The sequence below is a fragment of the Morone saxatilis genome, unplaced genomic scaffold (genome assembly GCF_004916995.1).
Source record: "Morone saxatilis isolate NCDOM2014 unplaced genomic scaffold, NCSU_SB_2.0 Contig8, whole genome shotgun sequence".
Classification (NCBI taxonomy): Eukaryota; Metazoa; Chordata; class Actinopteri; family Moronidae; genus Morone; species Morone saxatilis.
Window position 1 is genome coordinate 27,332,807 of NW_023340257.1, and position 23,188 is coordinate 27,355,994.

The window sequence follows — 23,188 nt, forward strand, 5'->3', positions numbered from 1 at the left end:
CACAACGCTGACGCAGGCACAAAGGGGATATGACGCCATCGACAGGCGACTGGTGAAACGCAGTGTTACCTGAATAAAGTGACATGAACATTTGGGTTAATGTAAGAACACAACTTTAGTTTAGTTTAGAGTGTATACACTGTTTATAGATTTTACTGATAGATTATTGATTTGATGATACTGGAAAATATTGGGTGTAGTACTGAGTTATATTCAGGTTTTTTCAACGGTAGCTGTTGTGATTGTGATCATGTGATACAGGGAAGACGTAGTCGTTTGCTTATTAAATCCGCAGTTCATACTGATTGAGTTTGTGGTACATTAGCACAGTTTGTGATTTCAATTGCACCATGAGTCTGGTTTATTTCACACAAGTAATGATGCTTTTTAAAATTTCTCTTACTGTATTTTGTATTTAATTATTTCTAACTCGCTAAGAAGACGTTTATTTGGGTTTTGTGGGAGAGATCAGCTGTAAAATGGAGCAATTCATTTATCAGATTTTATCTAATTGACGTGTGAGTGTTGGTCCATGTCCTTCATCTTCCATCTCACTGCTGATGTGTCTGCAGTGTTACTGTCAGCCTCTTTAATAAATAGTTTTTACACTGACAATCTAAGCAGTGATATTGCTCTGTCAGAGTGTAGTCTCTCTCTCTCTTTCTCTGTCTCTCTCTGCTGCAGCTCTGTCCTTCTGGGTTGCAGATGCTTCTGGGGTCACCATGGCAACTGTTGCCAAGAGCTGTTGCTATGTGCCTGCATCTTCTTGGCAGAGAGAGTGAAAGGGGTAGAGAGAGAGAGAGAGAGAGAGAGAGAGAGAGGTTAGATAACAGGTTATTATATAAACATGGACGATATGAACATGAAGAAGACTTGAGAGAAATGTCACTGCAGGTTCATTTTGACCTTTTTCTTTGTCCTGAATTCATCTGCATAAACATGGACGTTGTTTATCATTATTATTGTTTATCATTATGTACCATATGTTTGTGGTGACTGTGGAGCAGAGCAGCCCCTGCGGCTCATAGCTCTGGTTTCATCATTAAGACCCCATGTGTAGAGTGAGAAGACTGAAAGCCTCTAATTAATGATTATATGTCTGTTCTGTGCCATGAAAGCACCAAACAGGGACAGGGAATATAATTGCTGCCGTGCACATGAGTTCGAGTACGACATTTGGACCTTTGCTGCGTGTCATTCACTCTCTCTTCCCCCTTTCCTGTCAATCTTGAGCTGTCTATCAATTAAAGGCAATCAAATCCCCCTAAAATATATATTTTTAAATTAAAATATTGGATTTCACTAAAGCTTATGAAATAAAGTTAATATTAATGATATCATTACAGCACTGACCTAAGCCCCGTATTTACAGCACTGAACTAAAGGCAAAAAATATAAATAAATTCAATAATATATATATGCGAAGAGTCCTTCTTAACTTCCACAAATGAGTAGATTAAGAGAATTTGTGGTCCAGAGCTGTGGACAGCCAGTATGTCTCTTTCCACAAGGAAAAACAATTTATTTAACCTGAAATTATAAGGACTTAATCTGCATTCATGTCATATCAAAATAAATAATAATAAGAAAAAGACGACACGTGAACAACTAAGAAAGAGCAGAATTGTAGTTAGTTGTTTTTGAATTGGAGAGAAAACATCCTGTACCAGAAAACATTCAATAAAATCTCTTGAACAATCACCTCCTCAAGAACAGATGACGTTCATCAACTGAACAAACTACATTGGTTGTTTCTGTTAAAATAAAGTTAAAACAGAATATGACAACAAGAATATGAAAATGTTCCTGCGTGAAGCCAAAAGGTTCTCCCTCGGTGTTCTTTGATCTTCCTTAAATGTTTGAAAGATGTTCTTCTTTAAATGTTTCATTACATCAACTGAACACAGAACAGAACAACAAAGAGGAGGATGAGAAGCTCTTCTGGCAGCAACACAGCAGCTCCCTCTCATTATTTATACCTTTGGCCTTTTTAATCCTACTCAGTTTTTTACTTTTCTACCTACTTAGCACTGTATTTATTCTGTATATAGTACCATCAGTGTAGGGAGTTTACTTTTTTTTTTAACCTTGTTTAGTTATTCTATTTTATTGTATTTTATTCTATTTCTTTACTCTTTGCACTACGTTCCTCTGTGCTACTGTAGCCATTTCAATTTCCCTTACAGGGGATCAATAAAGGAACATCTCATCTTATAGAAATCAGTCAGTGTACTTAATAAAGTTACATACAATCAATAGAAAAAGTAAAAGTACTGCAGCAAACAGGCCTCACCAGTTACACAATCTCATTTCTTCAATAATAATGATTTATGATGGATTTTTTGGATAGGGTTAGGACATTTTATTTTGAGGTGACTGAGCCTCCAGCACCCCCTGCTGGAAACAAACTATATAACAAGCTTCCTTATGACTGAATGTACTGTTATAGATTTTTTTATTAAAGACCAAAACTTAAATGTTTTATATGGAGAAGGAGCTCTAAACTCAAATAAATTGGGTCATATTAGTTTATGTTTAAATTAACTTTTTCTGATTGATGAAGAAAGAAACAAACATGTACAAACTTCTTTCATTCAAGTGAGTCCACATGTGGACGTCGGATTCTCTCTGCAGAGTCTCCAGGTTTGGGTGTTTTGACTTTCTGAAGCTGAAGCAGACAGCAGGGATTAGTTTTTCATCTCAGCATCTCCCCCCTGGGTGGTGCAGTCTGCTCCCACACTGAGGATTACTAAGACAGACAGACTGAGGGACGGACAGATGTGGTCCAGAGTTTGATTTTACAGTGAACCTAATGAGCAGCTGGTGTTTCAGTGTTTTTTTGCCCCGGCTTTTCCCTCTCAGGCTACATACAGTTAGTCTTAGCTTATTAATGAAGGCTGTTGGAAGACAGACCTTTCCTGGGGCTAAAGAAAGTACTCCCACTAATGCTAAGTGAACAGTAAAGGACAGTGCTCTTTGTTGTACAAATGCAAATAAACATTCTGATTCTCCAAAGTTTTCCCATCTTCATTAAAAGAATACAGAAGGCACTTTGTGACTTTATTGTGCTAGGCTAATCTATGTTGAAAAGACAACCACATTTTGAAGACGGTTAAAAGATAAAAGATAAATATATATAGTCACATCTTAAGTTAGATAATGTTAGCTAAACATTTACTAGCTAGATAGATAACTAAATAGCTAACAGTTGATGTAGATTAGCTGGGTTGTTAACTATTGCTTTGCAAACATTAGCTAACTTCAGATGTTACTACATATATGTTGCTTTTAACTAATCACCCACTGATGATTGATGTAGATTAGCTAGGTAGTTAGCTAACAATAGCTAGCTATTATATTTTAACCAACTTTAAAATGTGGTTGTTTTTTCAACAGAGATTAGCTTAGCACATAGCATATCTAGGTACAAGAAAGGAGGAAGTTGACTGAGGCTTGCTCAACTGTTATTGGAGCACTGAGCAAAAATGGGTGGTATAACTGATAGTTGATATATTAATGCTTTAAATCTTATATAATAATCTTTAATGTCTCTTCTTTGTTGGTGTTTCAGCTGCTTGCTCCAGCGGTGGACTGGTTGGACTACCTGTCTTCCGCTCTGACTCCTTTGGACCTAAACGACACCGAACCTGTTGTCCTGTATGCCAGAGAGTACCTGCAGCAGGTGTCTGACCTCATCAACAAAACGGACCGCAGGTCAGAAACAGTTGCTGGCCGTCTGTCTCTCAACAGGTGTACTGTCTCTAACCTGTCTCCCAGTCTGACCCCCTGCCTGTCTGCCTGTCTGTCTGTTCAGTCTGTTGAATAACTACATGATGTGGACATTGGTTCAGAAGAGCGTGGCCAGTTTGGATCAACGGTTTGAGAACGCTCAGGACAAACTGCTGGAGTCTCTCTACGGGACCAAGAAGGTACTGATACTACAAATACTGCAAATAATACTACAAATACTACTGCAAGTACTACTACTGTTACTGTTATAAATACTACAAATACTACTACAAGTACTGCTACTAATAAAGTTATATTAACAGCATTTAAAACTACTTTTAATGACTGACTACAGGTACTGGTTGGTAATCCCCCTCTCAGTCAGAGGGTCCCAGTGCTGGTGATGGTACTTTAACTAGTTCTAACTGTCAGTTACTGGTTTGAGGTGTTTCCACTGGGCTGTAATAGGTTTTCATGTGTTTGGTTGGTTCTAACTTGTTCTTACTGGGTTAGCTGTAGCTTAGTTTGTGCTGGTGTACTGGGGAAACTGGTTCTTGCTGCTGTTTCCTAGTCGCATCTAAGTGGTTCTGATCTGAAACTGGAACCAACTGGTTGTAACTGGCTGTGGTTTGTTGCAGTCCTGCACCCCTCGCTGGCAGACTTGCATCGGGAACACTGACGACACTCTGGGCTTCGCTTTGGGAGCGCTCTTCGTTAAGGCGACCTTTGACAAACACAGCAAAGACATCGTGAGTCACAACATTGTTTACACTTGAACGATCATAATCTGGATCCTACAGCAGGGAGGGACAGTCCTGGACCTGAAACAGGTCTGGTCTGGTTCATCAACTCTCCTTCTGTCTCTCTCAGGCCGAGGAGATGATTAACGAGATCCGCACAGCGTTTAAAGACGCTCTGGACCGACTCAACTGGATGGACGACCACACAAGACAGGCTGCTAAAGACAAGGTATGCAGACAGGAGGACAGACAGGAGGACAGACTAGTAGATTAAAGATGCTGATTGGTCTAACTGTTTCTGTTTATCCCTCGTTAGGCAGATGCGATATACGATATGATCGGTTTCCCAGAATTCATCTTAGACTCCAAAGAGCTGGACGACGTTTACGACGGGGTGAGTGACAGCTGTCAAACATCTCATTCACCTGCAGACAGGTAGAGCAGGGAGACAGGTTTATATTTGGGCGAGTGACTCTTTGCTGCCCTCTGCTGTTAAACACCATCACACACATTCTGTGTTTCAGTACGATGTGTCAGATGACAGCTTCTTCCAGAACATGTTGAACTTCTACAACTTCTCCTCACGAGTGATGGCCGACCAGCTGAGGAAGACTCCCAACAAAGACCAGTAATAATAACACACACACACGTCTAATCAGGGGTCGTATTCACAAATCTTCAGGGCGAGTTAGAGTAAATCTTTTTCCTCTCTGAAGAGAGACTGCGTTTACATGCTATCCATCAATTCATCATCATTTCACCACATTCATGGGTACGGGGAGCTCTACTGAGCATGCTCTATGGGCCATGGAGGGCCATTCAGTGTCCTCCCAGTGAGCAGCTTCCATATGAACGAATGGAGCAGCCATCTTTGAACGCAGTATCCAGTTCTCCTTTAATACACCCATTAAAAGTTAATTTCACCTTTGTTTTCTGCTTGTTCTTTTCGTTCTTATATATCTGGTTGCCAGTGTGTTTTGGAAGGAGGTGGAAGAGGAAGTGATTGGGTTGGTAGTCCCGCTGATGAATTAACCAATAAAGCTCACAGATGTTGACCTCCGTCTCATTGAGGATACTTGTGAAAACGACCCCTGGACTTTTTGATCCACTGGTAGGAAAACAAAATAACTCCTCTCCTCCTCTCCTTGTCTCCTCTGCTCCACTCCTCTCCTTGTCTCCTCCCCTCCTCTCCTCCTCCAGGTGGAGTATGACTCCTCCTACAGTTAATGCCTACTACATGCCCACTAAGAACGGCATCGTCTTCCCTGCTGGGATCCTACAAGCTCCTTTCTACGCCCACGATCACCCCAAGTCTGTTTACCTCTATATCTACCTGTCTGTGTCCACCTGTCTGTCAGGGACTTATTACACCTATAAAAAAGTAATTGACCCTTCCTAAGTCCCGCCCCTTTTTGTTCTGTGCTCCAATAACAGTTGAGTCAACTTCCTCCTTTCCTGTACCTAGATATGCTATGTGCTAGGCTAATCTATGTTGAAAAGACAACTAAAAAATGCTAGCTAACTCAGTGATATTAACTTCAATGAACAACATGCATTTGGAAAAATGTCTGAAGATTTTGAAATAAAACAATTTGTTCATTTCTGATGCCACCTTTACACATTTCTATTAAACTCTACTTATGTGCCACAATATTGTGATGTTTTTTGAGTTGAAATATCAGATATAGTTAGCTAATGATTTGCTAACATTAGCTAACTTAAGCTGTGACTATATATATGTGTCTCTTTTATCTTTTAACCATCTTCAAAATGTGGTTGTCTTTTCAACATAGATTAGCCTAGCACTTAGCATATTTAAGTTCACTGACTGAGGCTAGCTATTGTTATATCTGTGTTATTGGAGCACAGACTTTCCTCTAGCGCAAACCTCAGGACAATCTTTACATGTTTAGCTCCACTACTGTTCAGGCTCTATGAGTAGCCAAATAGTCAGTGTGTTGTTTGTTCATATTGTGGCTGTAATAAACTCTGCAACCTCTAGGGGACACTGGTGGCACTTGAGACAGTCTCTGGTTTCTAGACTCTTCAGATCTTTGGAGAAACTTTGTAAACCTGCGTTTGTGTCTTCAGGGCATTGAACTTTGGTGGGATCGGGGTGGTGATGGGTCACGAGCTCACACACGCTTTCGATGATCAAGGTGAGTCTGGACCTCTGTTCCTGTTTACTTCCTGTCACATATTCAGTTCCTGCTGGAGGTGATGATGCATTCACTGCACTCTGACTGTGCATTTAAATGTGAGGACTGAGATAAATGTCTCTTTACATGGACATACACATGCACATTTACCGTGTTGCTAAATTGTTAATTCTTTGATGTTATAAATGATTTCTAGGTGGTTTTTAAGATTTTCAAAGTAACATTTGAACACAACCCTGAACTCATGTTAAGATGTCGTCCCTCCTAACGTCAGGTCGCGAGTACGATAAAGAAGGAAACTTGAGGCCGTGGTGGCAGAACTCGTCAGTGGAGGCGTTTCGGCAGAGAACAGAGTGCATGGTGGATCAGTACAGCCGCTACCTTGTCAACGGAGAACACGTCAATGGAAAACAGACGCTCGGAGAAAACATTGCAGACAATGGAGGACTGAAGGCAGCGTACCATGTTAGTATGAACAAGTGACATCAAAATGAACTAAAATATACTGAGGTAACATCACATCATCAGCTGAACCCTACTGCCAGCGCTAGAAAACCACATCATCCTGTATGTTTCTTACATAATCACCTATCAATAAATGTATGTTCTTCAGGCCTATCGATCGTGGGTCCAGAAGAGTGGAGAGGAGAAGAGACTTCCTGCCGTCAACCTGACAAATGATCAACTCTTCTTCGTGGGATTTGCTCAGGTGAGACGAATAATAACGCCTCAGTTACCCTCTCAACAGAACGGTGTCCCACAAGGTTCAATACTGGGGCCACTTCTACTTCCCCTCATGTTTTATGCTGATGACACAGTGATTTATGTGCCCACTACCTTCAAACTCAGCAACTCAATGTGGCATGTAATAAGGCTGATTCAGTCTCTATTTAAACATTTAAACAAAAACTGTTAGTTGCTAATTAGCTGCTACTAACTGTATCTGCCGGACTGAACCGGGATCGACACAGCCTCTGAGACCGCCAGGGAATAACGTTACAGCACCTAGGTCATTTACAGAGTTTCCTGATGGAAAGATTGATAAGTAGCCAACCACTAACTTCTGTTCGCTAGGCGATACGTGCAGCTAACCTAACTGACTCAGACCCGGGTTGCCAGGAGCGAAACACGCCAAGAAAACCACCATGGTACTGTATACGGTATCGGAGATCATGTTCAGGCCCGGGTCCGGCTATGTTCACTAGAAGGTAGACGTTGACGCTAGCTCATAGCGCTAGCTGCATAATCCCTCCCTCGCTGCCTGTTTTTACAGGAAACATGTATGAGGAAGCAAACAGTACTCTGCTTCTTGTTTCATGGGGACTTAAAACCATCTTGACTTTTCCCGTTCTGTGTTTTTCAGGTGTGGTGTTCAGTTCGGACACCAGAGAGCGCGCATGAAGGCCTGGTGACTGATCCCCACAGCCCCCCCAGATACAGAGTCATTGGCACACTCGCCAACTCGCCAGACTTCAGCCGCCACTTCAACTGTCCTGAAGGGACGCCCATGAACACTGGGAAGCGCTGTGAGGTCTGGTAGACAGACCGAAGAGGACCGGGTCCGAGGGGGGGTCAGGGGTTTATTAGGTCGGGCCGTTAACGAGCAGCTCGGTATGTTACTTAGGGAACTTGTCTGTTATTCAGCAAAAAATATTTAGTTCATTAACAAGTCAGATTGTTAATTAACAGGTGAGTTTCTTAATTAACCGGCTGATTAGTGTCTTAATTAGAGGACTTTGGTCTGGTAATTATCTACAGTTTATCTGGGGGTCGTTAGGAGGTCGTTGGGCGGTGATCAGGTGTTCATTAGGGGTGTTGCAGGTGTAATCTTCATACCGTTAATATAAATCCATTAATTAGAGACGATCAGACTGACTTCCTGTCTGGGATCAAACGGACTCACACAGAGACATGAAAAACTGACGATGATGATGATGAAGATGGTGATTAAGCCACATGGGACGATGGCGCTGATTTCTGCTTTATCACCGTTATTGATTATTATAATTATTATTATTATTATTAATGGGCTTTGGTTTGGTGTGTGTGTGTGTGTGTGTTGTCTGTTGTATGAAAGATCTCTGTAACTCTCTCTCTGATGACATCACTGTGATGACCTCATACAAACTATTACATCAACAATCGTGCGTAGATATCACTCAGAGGAAGCTGAATAATTTATCAATTAAGGGACTTTTTTCGGGGGCTCAAATCAGATTTTTGCGTCATTAATCAATAAATTAATTGATTATAATATATTAAAGGTTTTAATGGATTATTTGCATGATTTAAAGTTTTTAAGGAGTAAAAACACCTTAAAATTAACTAAAAATTTTAATTTGAAGGTATAAATTGAGATTTTCTTTTTTATGTGGTTAAATTTGTACCCCTTCAAGGTTCTTAAAACATGTAAATAATCCATTAATTATCTCCTGAACATCCTATTAAAATTACCTTAATTACTAAAAGGTGAATTAATGAAATTGAAAATAAAAATGAAGGGATGTCAGTGATGTAGTCAAACTTTTTCATCTGCATGAAAAACTCTTTGTAACCACTAGCCACCATGACGGCGTTGTCATGGTTACACAACCTCTCCATGGAATTAATTAGTGACATTACAGCGATCAACAATAAACACCTGATACTGAATTTAAAATGTTGCCTTAAAAGTTAGAAACAAAGCCTTAAAAATTAGAAATATCAATAAAAAGTTCAGAAAATCCCGTTAATTAATCATTAATTTAACACCCAAATCGAGCTGTTTGAGATCCTTTAATTTAAACCAGGGCCTGAATTGGACCAAAAAGTGTGTAAGTACCCTAATTCTTATGTCATTTTTTATTAATTTTAACGAGGATATTTTCAGTGCTGTTTTCACTGATTCGGCTCTGAGATATGTTAACTATTTTAATCCTCGAACCAAAACCAACCAATACTCAATCCGAGTGTTTTCAGACTGTCGGCAAGACTGTCGGTGCGTTTATTGGGTCATTTGTTTATTTATTTTTGGTGTTTTCGTTCCTCCTGTTTCAGGCACTGGTTTAAACCCACTGGAATTTTTTTTTAATGTATTACAATTCATTTATTTATCAATTATCCCATTAAAATATTATTGAAATACTTTAATTTACTCTGCTAAATTCATGTTATAAGAAAAAAAGGTGCAAATTCTGGGTTAATTAATGGATTAAATTAAAAAAATTAAAAATGGCATTAATGAACATTTACCTGATTATTAACTATTGACTGAATAATTAAGGCCATATTAAGGTAAACTAAGCAAGGATGTCATGTTTTTTGGTCACCTGGAAGAAATTATTATTAATGTATCTGTTAATTATTGCCTTATAGCATTAGAAATACCATAATTAAATCTTATCTGCAGTTTTAAGGTGGAATGAGAGGATTTAGTCTCACAGTGTATATGTTGTTCAGTCAGTTGTACACTTTACTCCACATATGACCACTAACTGCCATGCTTGTGTTGTCATGGTAACCGTTACAGAGCCTCGCAGCTGCAACGACCCGCAACCTAGAGTTCAGTGTTAATTAATTAATCGAAGTTAATTGACATCAGTGAGAAAAAAACAAACGAACAAGCGCCTTAAAGATTAAATTTTATTGTGAAACTGACTTTGGAATATTGCCTTAAAATTCAAAATGGACGCCTTAAAAAGTGGAACAGTCAGCGTGGGGCACAGAGGAACTAAAACAAATGTGGGGAGTTCATGGACTAAAACGAATGTGGGGCGTTTGGTGATTAAAACAAGTGTGGGGCACAAATGAACTGAGATCCACGTGGGGCGTTCAGGACTAAAATGAGCATGCTGGATCAACAGATTCATAGTGAGTAAAAAGTGAATAAATAAATGGCGATAACTTTTATTCTTTTAGTTTTATGTTTCACTAAAGTCCCAAAATGTAACTTTTAGCAGTTTGATAAATTCAGACCCTGAACACACAACTCCCTCTGCTGTTAGAGCCTCAAGAAAAGAAAGTTGGACCAGAAATAAAAAATATTATATGGAGAAACTATATCTAATAAATAGAATATATAAAAATATAATATGAAGTAAATATGAATTTTTATAAGTTTCAGTTACATTAAACCTTCATCAGTTTTAAAAACAAACATTGGTTTAAAGACACATTACCTCAACTTCATTTCCCATAATCCCTTCGTGTTGCTGTTCAGTGCAGGTGCCTGACTCTGACAGCAGGTGGAGCTGTCGACCTGCAATCAATATTCAGATATTAAAGTTAGTTTCTCACAACACTACACACTGCATACTGTCAGTCTGTGTGTGTGTGTGTGTGTGTGTGTGTGTGTTTGCTTCGCCACCTGATGTCATCACTGTCATGATGACATCACCGTCCAATCCTGTGCAGCTCCTGTGTGTGTGTGTCGTCGTTTGTTCAGCAGAAGAAGAAGCTGCTTCCTGCCAAAGACGTTTCTGTTTCTGTCTGTATGTGTGTGTTTGTTATCAATCTTTGTGAGGACTCCATTTTAAACCATCGCTGTGAGGACACCAGTGCATTGTGGGAACATTTACGGTTTAAAGGTTCAGTCAGGGGATCCATTATGTCACTGAGTGTCCTCACAAGTATAGAGGTATAAATGTGTGTGTGTGTGTGTGTCCGCTGTGTAATAATCTGTGTGTACAGTAGACGACAGTAGATCTGATGTAGAATAAAACTCAGCTTGTTGAAAACTCTGTCTGTGTCCTGTAGGGGGCGTCACCACTCTGCTCATCCAATCAGAGAGCTGCATTTCAAACAGCTGCTGTCACCGATCTGCAGAAACACAATAAACACTGAACATAATGAAACTAAGAGGCTCCGATTATAAAATCTACACACGCACAACACCTATAATACGTACAGTATTTATTATCTGCTTCGCTGCTAAATAAAGTATCTATCTATACAAAATACTCAATTACAAGTGAAAGTCCTTAAAGTGCTTAAAGTAGGCCTCTATAATATTCTGAAATTCTTCTTAATGAGTACTTACTTTGGGTACTTTACGTATATTGTGATGCTTTTGTACTTTATGCAGAACTCGTACATGTAACTGAGTATTTCTACATTGTGGTATTACGACTTCTACTGCAGTAGGACTGATCAAATATCCCTTCCGGACATGTATTAAGACATTTCTATAAATAATGTGTGTCTGAGTTTTGATTGTTTATTCTGCAAAAAAGTAGAGTTTCTACATTAAAACCCTTAAAAAGGCATCTGCTCATTCTAATTAAAAATTCCACAATCTATGAAATATGTAAGTTTTGTTTATTTCTAAAGTTTTTTAGCTGGACACAAGATGTCTCGTACTTAACTGTTTAGTCCTTTCTCACTGGTGGATCACACTGGACCAGGATTGACTTCCAAACAAGTTGTGATGTATGTGGCCAAGAGGGGTCAACAAACTGCAAAAAACACCATACAGTGGATGTGAGCAACGATGGATGTTGATGAAACAGGGTCGACTATTATTACCGGCAGACTTATTGTCTACACACGTGGAAGAGGAAAGTTGTTGCCCGTTTAACTAAAGTCCATAACAAGTTTTTAGTGAGTTTATTGTGGTTTGATGCTGTATAATATTTGAATGTGAGGAAAAAAATGCTGTTCAAAGAAACGTCACACTGCAGGAACAAAAACAAACAGTGAGTCCGTCCAGCTCAACGCACCAAACAGGCGGCCTGATCAGATACTGGATCCAGATTCTGTTGTTGACTATTTCTCTCTCAAATCTGTTCACAAACACATTTACCGTTTATCTGGAATACCAGATCCTGTGTGACCAGGCTAGCCGCCATTGTTTCCAAACAAAGAGCAGCCAATTAGAGCAGCTCAACCCGCAGTATGTCACCACTGCTGGCTCCAACTGTCACAGCGGGACTCAACAAACCAATGGGTGGTGATAGGTCCACACCTGGCAGGAAGTCAGTCAGAGTTGGGCCAAACCTCAAACAAGTAGATCAACCTTTAGTTACCATATTTATTTCATAATCTAGATCAGTATCCAAATCCCACATCCTGTTTGTGTCACTGTATTGTGGCTCAAAACGCACATTTTACCGATGTGTATAAAAATTGGTACACATGTGTATCATGACCAGACCAGACTAGAATTTTAAATTTAGTGGTCATTTTTGCTGGTTTGCACATATTTTAACAGACCTCCTAGGGAACTGATCGGACCAACTTCAAATTTGGTCAATGTGATCTTAAGACCTTCATGATTAAAATTTGTGTTATTTGTGAAAACAATGCAAATATTCCCTCATACTCATTGCGCTCCCTATTGGAAACAGGTAATAATGGTTGTGCGGGGATCATCATCTGATTTATGAGAAATGTTGATGCTGACACATGACGCAACCACAGCCCGGCCCGACGCGTGCAGACTGCGAGGCCCAATCTTCACTGCTTGCAGCTTTATTTCATATTATATTCAACAATAATAATAACGGCAGAGAACAGCTGATAAGCTGAACAATGGACCCAAACAGTGAACACAATAATTGCTGGAAGTTTGTGGAAAACCAGAGACTTGGATGAATTTTTAGCAATTATTTCCTGTGAATATTGATCAGAGATTATTCTTCTTGTCTGCATGTATTTGTATCATTATCATCATCATACAGACTTTTATTTGCAGATTCAGTGTTTTCTTCAATATTCTATCAGCTCTTTGGCTTTCTACTGCAGAATGAGGCTGTTTATCAGAGAGTGGAAGGCTTTGTGAATATAGCTTGTGTTCAGTTTACATTTTAAATAATCAGATTTTTTTAATTTAATTTTCTTTAAAGAAATTAACAAAATGCCAACAGCCTGCTGTGTATATTTTTGTGTACATTTTCTTACGCCATTAAAATCAAGAAGGCCTGAAGCTTTGGTGACTCCCAGTGGGATTGAAATCTATACAAATATGGATGATGAGGAAGATGTTTATATGCATATGATGCATATAACACTCATAATTTTGGAAGTATTTTACAAATAAAAGTACTATTTTATTATTATTATTATTATTATTATTATTAGCCAGTTGATCAGTGTTGACAGCCTGATAAATATAGAACAGAAATATTCTGAGGTATAGTTCAGTGAGTCATGTTTAAATTGATGTAGTGTGGTTTGTGTTTTAGCCTCAAACTAAAGCGTGTTACCTTTCCATTGAGTCCTCATATGTGCATTTTGGTTACAAACTATTTTATTTGGCCAATGACATAAAAAGAGGTTATTTTTAAGGGGTTATGTTTTCACTTTATTACTTTCCCCAACACTATAATATTATATATAATTATATTATATATAATAATATATGAATCTAAATAAATAATAATATAACAATCTAAATAAGTCAGAAAAGTTCAACATCCCCAAAAATTGTTTGAATAAAAACTACAAGAAAAATATTCTAGTTTTTCTATAAAGAAGCAAAACAAAAAATGCGCTTTATACAAAAAACTTACAGCATAATGTGTTTTATTCATGTCATTATGTGTTGAGTTCAGTTTAAATATCACTATAAAGATTTCATAAACAAGTACAAGTCAGGAGGACACCTGACAGGAACAAACTTCAGGTGTGTTTTTTTATGACAGAGGAAGCACTGAGGCAGGGGTTGGCATTAGGGGTGGGGCTTACAGCAGTCAGCCTGAAGCTGAAACTGAACACACACAGACACACGCAACTGCTCTGCTTCGAGCTGGAGACTCACCTGAGCTTCACCTGAGCACCGACAACCAGTGCACACCCGGGTGAGTCTCCACAGCACGTCTGTGTACATCCATCTTTGTGAGGACCAATGTGTCTTTAGAAAGTGAGGATATTTTTGGAAAGCAAGGACATTTTGGTCAGTCTTCACGTCAATGGTCTGTTTGAGGGTCCAGACTTGGTTTTAAGGTTTAGGTTTAGGCTGAGGGTTGGTGTTAAGATGCTTAAGGTTAGGGATACGAGCTGGGGAATGCAATATGTTAGCGAGGGTCCTCATAAAGATGGAGCAAGGATATGCGTGTCAAATTCATTAATACATAATCAGTACTGTCGATTAAGTACTTTTTTTGATCAGTCAGCTTGTTGAAGTTGTTGTTAGTTGGTTGTTCTGTGTGTTTGGCCTGAAATATTTAGATTTATTGATAATTCTGATTATTTCCGGGACAGGAATCAGAAAATGTTCCGTAACAGCAGACGTTTTTAAGTTTTATGAAGTTTATTTTGAGTTCCAGAGGAATTTCTGTAAAAAAAAAAAAAAAACAAGTTAAAAAGATAAATTATAGTAAATAATAATTTATTTGTTGAATTTTATTTCTATAGCAAGATATTTCATTTTGAGTGACCGGCTGTTTATGGACTAAAAGATTACTTTATTAAAACTATAACACTAATGATTGATTAGAATAAATCGACTGCACCGGTTGTTTGTATGCTGATCCTTTTTATTTAATTAAAAGTACTAATATCATATTGTACAAATACTACAAGGAAAAGTCCTGCATTGAAAGTGTTACTACAGTAAAAGTATGTGTATAATGAGTAAAATGTAGTTAAACTATTCAACTGCTATGCTATTATATCTGATATCATTAGATTATTGTAAAGGGATTTTACTGTTGTAGTTGTAGGTGTTTTTTAGGGGCTTAACTGCCAAAATAAAAGAAATGATATAATAATATTATATTATTTATTACTAAATCAATTTGACTTTCCACTACTGATCCATGGGACATTTCACACAGTGAAGTTGGACATAAAAACAAAACAAAAAACATATTTACTCAAGCATTTCAATCAGACATCTTAGTTTTTGGTTCTTTAAGTTTCTGTTTGTGATCAACAGATAAACTGTCCCTGACAGGGTCAGGGAACTGATAATCAAGAAGTAATTTTCTTCTAATAATCCAAAATGAAACCAGATGTTTCATCTTTATGTCTTAAAATAGAATGATTTCGTTAAAATCGTCAGAAAGCTTCAGATATGGAGTTTTCCATTATCAATACATTTGATTTCTTGTCAGTTGATTAATCAATTAATAATTGCCGTCGGTAGTGGTGAAAGAAGTACTGAGATCATTTACTTGAGTAAAAGTACAACAAAGTAAAAATACTAAAAGGTCACATTTATTAAATCAGTATTTAATCAGCTATATTGATTATTACATTATTTTTCAGTTTCATCTCATTATAAATTAGAATATTTGTGTTTCAGTCATTCAACCTTTATTTGCACATCAGCTTTCACATGTTACAGTTACAGCTGACTTATAATTACAGCAGACTAATGCACACAGAGAGAACAACAAACAGAAGTAGAGACAAACTGTCAGTAGCAATTAACACATACATGTTTACAGAGTTTACAGGACAGTTTGTACAAAACCAGTCTGGTCTGGTCTCATGTGGTGAGGTCAAGACAGAGCAGGGGTGTGTCCAGAGGGGGGGCCTGAAAATTGATTGGTCACCCCATTATCCTTCCCTCTTCCACGCTACCCTCTCTTAAAGAGACTTTATCGGGTTTATTTTAAACATATCATATGAATCTAGATGACACATCCCTTGTCAGGAAGGAAGCTAAATAACGCTCCAAAGTTAAGCTAAATTTTGGCGATGAAAAAATGCTTTATGTTTTGTGCAAAAAACAAAACATTTTTTACATTTTCACGTACAATCTATATTATAATAATAATCAATAATTCCCTTCAAATGTAAAATTATCATATTTTTAAAATTTAAGGTAAAGAAAGTACAAATATTTGTCTAGAGATTTTGAGAGTAAAAGTAAAAAGTTGTCAGAAGAATAAATTCTCAAGTAGAGATAACTACTAATATTTGTACTTAAGTTACCACCACTACTTACGGAATCAAAAGTAGGTAAAAAATAAAAACATGAAAAATAAAATAATAAAACATAATGCAAAATTCAATACAAGCTATAAACAACCTTTTTGATGTGACATTTTTAAATGTTCTCGTTAATCAACATTCAGATTAACACTACGTTTAATTATGACACCACATCAAATTTTAATCTGTAATTTTATTCCATATAGGCAACATGCATAAATGCACATTTAAACAACAAGACATTGAACTGAACAACTAAACAACTGATAGGAAGGTGAAGTCAGTAACTTGTGGAGTTCCTCAGGGAGCCTCTGTTTTTTTCTCTTAAACCTTAAATACATTTTAATAAATCAGTAGCTCAAAAAAGTCAACTAAAATCCTGAAATAAGAAAGAAATTGTTCTGTAAATAGTTTTGTTAATCAAAAACGTTGGTCTGAAGATTAGTTCTGATACTGTAAATAGTTTTATAATAAATATAAGAGCTCCTCATCAACCCGTATCAACATCAGGCTTAAATGAACAACTGGTTAGTCCCGTCCACTTATGATTTAAGCCACGCCCATTCTGTACACAGCTCTGAATATGATAATTTAGTTTGTTGAACAGATACAGATAATTGTTAATGTTTCATACAGGAAGGTGTTTTACAGCTGACAGACAATCAGTTAATAAAACAACCATTGAATAATGTAAATACAGACAAATTGGCAGGTTAATGTTATACATAAATTAAAATAAAAGTTAAATAAAAAAACAGGTTTGATGAGATTAAATACAATATGAAAGCCGTCACCTGATCAGTGCAAGCCCTGCAGCCAATCAGAGCCCTGCCAGCTGGCACCAGTCCACATCTCTGCAGAGTCACTTTAACAAACATCAGCTGAAGTTTCTGTTGTTATAGTTTCATGGCTGACTGTATGTGTGCTGTGAGACTGATTGACAGGCTAGAAGCAGGAATTAGCATAAGCAAAAATTCATTGAGGAACACAAGTCAGTAATATTCTGGCAGCTGGGGTGCAAAAAAAATACAGTAGTTGTCTATAATAAAATAATGAAATATAGTGTTGAGCTTTAATTTGAAATCTACTTGTCTGTCTTTTTAATGTTTAATTAAATATATTTACACTGTAAAACCAACACCATGACCTATAAATACAGACGAAAGCTGCTAAAACACAAATAATCAGGCTTAAATTTACATCAGAGTGCTGCTATTGTTTTATTTTTCTTATTTTAATCAGAATTTTAAAAGTTATAGAACTGTAATAAAATTCACTTTTTTACATTTTGATTCATAAACATGAGTATACTGTATCTGTATTTGTGTGTTTGTAGTTCTGCAGGAAGAGGACGAAGGAGGTGAGGAAGGATGAGGAGCAGAGGGGAGCAGAAGGAGGACAGCACCACACTCATTGCCATGGAAACCAAGCCAGAGAACAACTACGGCGCCATCACCATGGTAACAGCGTGAGCTTATCAATAACACACTGATGATTTGGCAAAACTGATAGTAAGGTGAAGTCAATCACTTTTGGAGTTCATCAGGGAAGCATCCTAGAACCTCTGTTCTTTTTATTAAACTATATATATAGATTTTATTAAAATCCTCATGTTGTCGGTCAGCAGCTCAACTAAATCCTAAAATACTGACCTAACAATGCAAACTAACCAGGACAGTGGTCGTCCACCGCATTACTAACACAGATAACTAACATTATCTGTAATTAGCAACAGCCAGTAGCTTAGAAATAATGGTGGTGAAGTAGCATAAGAAACATATAGAATATAGGTCTTATTGTGGAAATGGTAAATAGTTAATGGTAAATGGTGATGGTAGTCTTGTGATCACTCAAATTAGATTATAGATTTAAATTATTTGGATTTTACATATTTAGTTTTTATGTGATTATATTTACTGCAAGTTTTCTCTGGAAATCAACTTAAAACTAACTAAATGTCAACAGTAGACACATTTAAATTTCGGCCTTTAAAAAGCAGCACATTTTCGATCCCACAATATGAAATTCTTTAAGGTCCCAAAAATAATTAAATTCCAAGGAAAAATACTTAAGATTCGACCCCACGGGATCTAAGGCCCTGGATCCATGACATAGTTTTAGCTTAGCTTAGCACAAACTGTAAAAAGGTGTAATCTGCCAGCCTAGCATTAAAAAGAGAGAAACAACATAACTTCCAGGCAGGTTGTAAGTACAGAGATCAACTTATTCAGTATTTAAGCCTCTCAGCTGTTTTTTGAGTGAAACTTCAGTGTGTTTTTGTTTTTGTGTGGCTGCAGCAGGAAGTGTGTGATTATGTGCGACAGAGCGGCTCCACACTGTTTAACACCGACTGAGTGACGAACCATTAGAGAACAATAGAGAGCAGCAGTTATTTGTTCTGTTCTTCCTCTCGCCACAGTGTTTGTCTTCAGCCTCAGTAACAACAATGGAGACATGAAACAGCAGGAAGAGTAAAAACTCCACTAATTAACTGGTAATCAGAATGTAGCCAATAAAAACAGTGATGTTGAAGGGAAATAAAAGGGTTTTTCAAACTTTTTACAGCGCGTACAACCTCAACAAATATCAGGCTCTCCCAGTTCCACCATAATGGCCGATGTTAAAACACACATCAGTGTACTGTATTACAGAAAATGCTAAAAATATATATATATATATATATATATATAAAAATATATATTTATTTTTATTTTCAGCATTCTTTTAATTTAGTAAACAAGCACGTCTTGCTATTTTGAATTTCATGGGAATGAGATCAGAAATAATAAAACAAGCCTTTGATAACAACAAAACAGCAAGAGGATCTAATCAAACAAATTAACTGTAATAATTAAAAAACAAACAATACAATTTTGAAGGGATCACATAGATCATAGATAATGTTTTATTTTTGGTTATCAGTCTCTTTTTCCTTTACGATGGCCTCAGGTTTACATTTTTTTTTGAGCTAGTCTTATTCGACATCACTGATATCTAGTTCTAATCGGAAAAATTTATCTTATATATTATTGTATTAGAAGAATAAATCCAGCATTAACAGAACGAGGATTTAGGGAAAAAAGAACCCTATACTGTCTGAAATTTTCCTAACATTTAAACTTTTTTGAGGGCAACTCATACTATTTTCTGGTTCACATATGGCGCGTCTGTATTGGCCTGAAAGAACATAGATCTATTAAGGGGGGGTATGCCTAAGATGATATAGATTTTCTGTTGGAGTCTAAAGGATTTGTGTATTGCGATTGAGGTTCTATTTTCCTTTTTGAACATCCTCTCTCCTATAGTTACCCGTGCATAATTTGGCACAGCACCCTGATAGTACGTTTCTCCGCCCTTTGTAGGGATGATATATGTGGATATACTAATATTATATGATCATTATTCAATTCAATTCAATTCATTTTTATTTGTGTTTTATAGCGCTCCATTTCTATTAACAGTAAGTTATCTCAGGACACTTTTCACGATATTTATGAGCATTCGCGTCTTTTAATTTGATGCCGAACTCTTTTATACATTTTACAGTATGGAGTTTTCCCAACTTTTTTAGTTACCACCATGAGCAAGCGCCTTGGCGAGCAGGGGCAAGGAAAAACTGCCTTTTTAACAGGTCTAAGAATCCTCGGACAGACCTTCGGGCCTTCTTAGCGTGAAGTTGTTTGTGGTGGGCTCGTACTCACCTGTTTGACCTATGTGGGGTGGGGAAGAGGATGTAAGGGACGAGGTTGATGATTTGATTGGATGTTCTGGATTGAGATGAATCTGTCCTTGTTTCCGATGAGAGAGAGAGAGAGAGTGTGTACTTAGCTATGACAAGCAGTTTAGCAACAAGTTGTTTGTTCTACAATTTGATTTCCTCTTAATAGTTTGATGTATGATCGATGACGAATCTTATGAAGAAAGACTTAATGTTGGAGGATGACAGATGGATATGTAGTCCCAGCATACGTGGTTTATGGGGGCATCAAGCAGTGGTGGTCAAGCTGTACAATCTAAGTTATGATCATAGTTAGGTATCATTATCGAATTAATTCGTACTATACTTTATTTGTATTAACTCTGCTTTACTAATACTAATTTATGGGTATTGTTAGAGATATATTTTGAACCTACCTGTAGTTGTGTATGAGACTGTATGCCCATTGTATATTCATTTTGTGATTATAATGCAATGGCTAGTTCAAGGCATTAGTAGGCACCATCGGCCAGGGAGGTCCTCCATGCTCAGGTTGGTGAGTCCCTTAGGATAGAAACCTGCGGAGAATTGCGGATGTTAAAGCACTTACTCCGAACCTAGTCAGACTCTGGGAGGTATATGAATGAGAATAGTTTGGTTGGTTAGGTTGAGAGGTACGTGGTCTCAAATTGTTAACGATATTTGGACCTTAACTGAATTGGTGTGTTCAGACTATATCTGGGAGAGTTGATGGTAGGATGGAGATTGGAGAGGCTCGAGTGCGTAGGATGTGAAGTGGGATTCCCTTCCGATAGTCCTATGGGGTTTTTGTGTTTTCCCTGATAGCGTCTCATGGTATTATACTAAGAGGTGATGGTTCAGGACTCACCTGATTCCATGCCCTATACTATAAGTCGTTTGAGGCATAAGGAGGATACGTCTTTAAGCCTACTCTTAAATGTGGGAGAGGGTGTCTGCCCTCCAGAACCACGTACTGTGTCTAGGCTTTGTGCGTTCCACAGCGAGAGCGAGCTTGCGCTAGTTACTGTAAGGCTGCTGCGCTCTTCTTGTTCTATTCTTTTAGCAGACTATGTAACACAATGTAACCGCTGCATTAAGAGAACGCAGTGGTTCTAAGAGGGGTAATAGGGGTTTCCACTATGGAGCTTTCTAAGATAACTGCGCCCAAAGGGGAGCCAGTTTGAACCACACACGGAAGTAAAGTTACTGAGGTGTCAACTCCTCGCACCCCGGGGACTAAAGTCACGTTAGCGACAGTTTAGGCTTCTTTTGGCAACAAGGTCATCTGGGAACACGTCCATAAAATCCCCTCAGGTACCGGCTGTTCGTCAAACTGTTTCTGGTCTGTCTCTGAAGGTGTGTTCAACTGGGACGCTGCTGAGGCCCCCCCATTCGGTTGGGACGCTAACAGGCGCCTCTTTAGGCATTTAAACTAAACCGCAGCTACATTAGCGATAGTTGGCAAATGGAGGCATTTCTCTCCATAGGAAATATGATCCAGTTTGAAACCCAAAATCACTTTTTTGCTTAAAAGGGTTGGCTTTTTTGTTTCAAGTTCAGTTGATGTAAAAACTATTGAACTAAATACAAAGAAATTCATATTCTATTTTTTTTTTTGGCATCTACATGGTAATACATGTTGTACCATATATTAAGATTCTCTGGGGGAATATGGGAACGTTAAGAAGGGTTAAAAGGCTTTTTTTTTCATTAAGTCTGTATTTAATTTTATTTAATCTGGAACTATGTTGTCTAGTCAGCAGGTGTCGGTGTCAGACCATGTCCAGTATTCCAAGTTCCGTTTTTAAATACAGTGACGCAACAAATGGTTTGCCTCAAGACGATGGTTGCTTCTTTTATATTACCAGACACCCAGAAAACAAACACCGACTCCTGTGTTTGGAAGGCAAACAGTGGACTGCCCCCGAGGTCTCTCTGTCGAGGTCGTTGATTGAAAAACCACAACTTTCGCTTTCAGGACAATACCAAACCCAGGTCATAACTCGCAACTCGGTTGCCCTTTGCTCCCAAAAAAATGCATGACAGGTGTTGTATTGCACATTGCCACGCAAGCGTTTTTTTATTCAGTTATCTGAGTGAACACAGACTTTAATGGTGTGGTCCTCACAGGTCTCCTTTGATTGGCTCACGAGACCGCATAGAACACACCAAGACCTCTCCGGATTCAGGAGTGTTTCAGTCAGCGAAGGACTCGCTGCAAGTGGCTTACGGCCTCCTCCTTAAGACACAACTACAAACACAGACACACATTACGCTGAGCACTATCAACCTACCACACCACACACACATACACACCAACACACAGGCACACACACCACCACACCACTCACACCACACACCACCACACACGCACACGACGACACATACACATTCCCACCAGCACACACAGACACACACACCACCACCACACACACACAACAGTGAAATCAGGGGAGGAATTTCGGGAATTCCAGGTTTTAAACAGCCTGTTGGAAAGTTTGCTTGTGCAACAGATGGCAAAAACCGTATTCTGTCTTGTGGTATAGAGAACAAGACGCTACCACGTCCACATTGGGGGGAAAGCTGGCCAATTAAAGATTGTCTGGTTGACTATCGTTTACTTGTGTAGGAGTTAAAGCCAACCCTAGCTCGGACTAGGTCATTGCATGTGTTTCTTGATGATTACTGTTAGTTATTATAATCTCGTAGTAAACTCTGTTAAACGACTTAATAGAAGACAGCAGTAATGGAGTTCGTGAATGTGTCGTTAAAGGACAACAAGCAAAGGACTGAACAATTTACGTTCATTATAATTCAACACCAGTGCGTAACATTTCACACAGTGCTGGTTGTCAACACACTAAAAATAGAATTAACTTCAACTTCACTGAACTAATCCTGGGTGGGAACTGACTCCGGATCACAATGGATGCATGCGATAACGGGTTTAAACAGTTACGTGAACCTTGAATTAAAACTGGCTC

General features: G+C 38.1%; 2 protein-coding genes across 2 annotated transcripts in view; both read left to right on the forward strand.

Moving 5' to 3' along the window:
- ece2b (endothelin converting enzyme 2b) overlaps positions 1 to 11,868 on the forward strand; it is a 25,546-nt gene extending 13,678 nt beyond the window's left edge. The window contains exons 9-19 of the mRNA XM_035679891.1: positions 3,572 to 3,714; positions 3,815 to 3,929; positions 4,368 to 4,478; positions 4,600 to 4,698; positions 4,786 to 4,863; positions 4,994 to 5,097; positions 5,670 to 5,780; positions 6,561 to 6,628; positions 6,903 to 7,093; positions 7,242 to 7,337; positions 7,992 to 11,868. Of these exons, the coding sequence (XP_035535784.1) occupies positions 3,572 to 3,714; positions 3,815 to 3,929; positions 4,368 to 4,478; positions 4,600 to 4,698; positions 4,786 to 4,863; positions 4,994 to 5,097; positions 5,670 to 5,780; positions 6,561 to 6,628; positions 6,903 to 7,093; positions 7,242 to 7,337; positions 7,992 to 8,168 (1,293 nt within the window). The 3' untranslated portion in view covers positions 8,169 to 11,868. The remainder of the gene's footprint in view (positions 1 to 3,571; positions 3,715 to 3,814; positions 3,930 to 4,367; positions 4,479 to 4,599; positions 4,699 to 4,785; positions 4,864 to 4,993; positions 5,098 to 5,669; positions 5,781 to 6,560; positions 6,629 to 6,902; positions 7,094 to 7,241; positions 7,338 to 7,991) is intronic.
- A 5,960-nt stretch (positions 11,869 to 17,828) lies between these two features.
- ano7 (anoctamin 7) overlaps positions 17,829 to 23,188 on the forward strand; it is a 15,244-nt gene continuing 9,884 nt past the window's right edge. The window contains exons 1-2 of the mRNA XM_035679664.1: positions 17,829 to 17,954; positions 22,335 to 22,425. Coding sequence (XP_035535557.1) covers positions 17,857 to 17,954; positions 22,335 to 22,425 — 189 coding nt within the window. The 5' untranslated portion in view covers positions 17,829 to 17,856. The remainder of the gene's footprint in view (positions 17,955 to 22,334; positions 22,426 to 23,188) is intronic.